The sequence below is a fragment of the Olea europaea genome, unplaced genomic scaffold (assembly GCF_002742605.1).
Source record: "Olea europaea var. sylvestris unplaced genomic scaffold, O_europaea_v1 scaffold36696, whole genome shotgun sequence".
In the NCBI taxonomy this organism is placed as follows: domain Eukaryota; kingdom Viridiplantae; phylum Streptophyta; class Magnoliopsida; order Lamiales; family Oleaceae; genus Olea; species Olea europaea.
This window is the reverse complement of record NW_019255973.1, coordinates 1-1145: the sequence shown is the minus strand read 5'-3', so window position 1 is coordinate 1145 and position 1145 is coordinate 1. Positions and strand designations below refer to the sequence as shown.

General features: G+C 39.7%; 1 protein-coding gene across 1 annotated transcript; it reads right to left on the bottom strand.

The window, feature by feature from the left end:
- Positions 1 to 325: 325 nt before the first annotated feature.
- LOC111386677 lies at positions 326 to 1033 on the bottom strand. Its single transcript, XM_023011138.1, has one exon. The coding sequence runs from the start codon at positions 1031 to 1033 to the stop codon at positions 326 to 328; it is 708 nt and encodes a 235-aa protein (XP_022866906.1).
- Positions 1034 to 1145: the final 112 nt, after the last annotated feature.

The window sequence follows — 1145 nt, the reverse complement described above, 5'->3', positions numbered from 1 at the left end:
ATGTTTGATCCTGCACATGACAACCATTACGATCAAAATAAAGAGTATAGTTATCTTTTACCAGTTGGCCAACAGAAATTAAATTGGCAGATAAATATGGAGAGACAAAAACATTAGTAAAGGAAGACCCCAAATCTCCAACTGCCGTGATAGGAATATTACTGCCATTAGCTATCTGGATATGCTGCTCACCGTCATATTTATGAACATTATTTAGAACTTCCATATTACCAGTCATGTGATTGGAAGCCGCAGAGTCAACTAACCAAGGAGACAGATTATTTTTACCTTGAATGCTAAGCGTCGAGAGAGCAGAAATAATCATCTATTGAGCATGTTCAAGTGTAAGAGTTGAGGGGGAACCCAAGGTACCTAACTGATCTGAAGATGCAGCTGCAAGGTTGGACTGAACAGCATGATGAAAAGCAGGAGGTGATCGATTCTGAGGTCGCACTTGACAGTCTTTGATAATATGACCCTCCTTTTTGCAATAGTTGCAGAATTTCTTGGTAAAGTATTTTGCAATGTGACTGAACTCCTTGCACCTGTAACACTGTGGTGATGATTTGGATTTTCCTTTGCCTTGTGCGGCATCGGCTACATTGACCATCTCAAAATTCTCATTGCTCGGACTGATGCTATGCTGAGAAGCAAGTCGCTGTTCTTCACGCAATAGTTCTCCTAAGCAGACATTCAAGGACGGTACAGGACTACGATTGATTAACCCAGCACGTGTACTTTCAAATTCGGGTCGTAATTTCATCAAAAATTGATCCAGTTGACTTTCAGGATGAACCATTTGTAATGCTGCTAAAGTATCTTTAGGAACTTTAGACTGCACCAACTTGGAATACTCGCTCCATAAGTTAATAAAACCTGAATAAAATTGTTCAATTGACAAATTTCCCTGTCGATAATTCCCAATATCCAACTCCAATTGAAATTTTCGTGCAGAATTATCCTGATAATAAATTCGTCGCAAATAATCCCACATTTCTTTAGCAGTTGTAAATGAACGAAGATTATTGACCATAGTTGGTTCAATAGAGCTAAGCAGGCACGAAACAATTCGAGCATCTTTGTTTTCCCATGAACTAAGCTCCTTAGGATCCGTAGGGGCTTTAGACGAACCATCCGCATGGTCC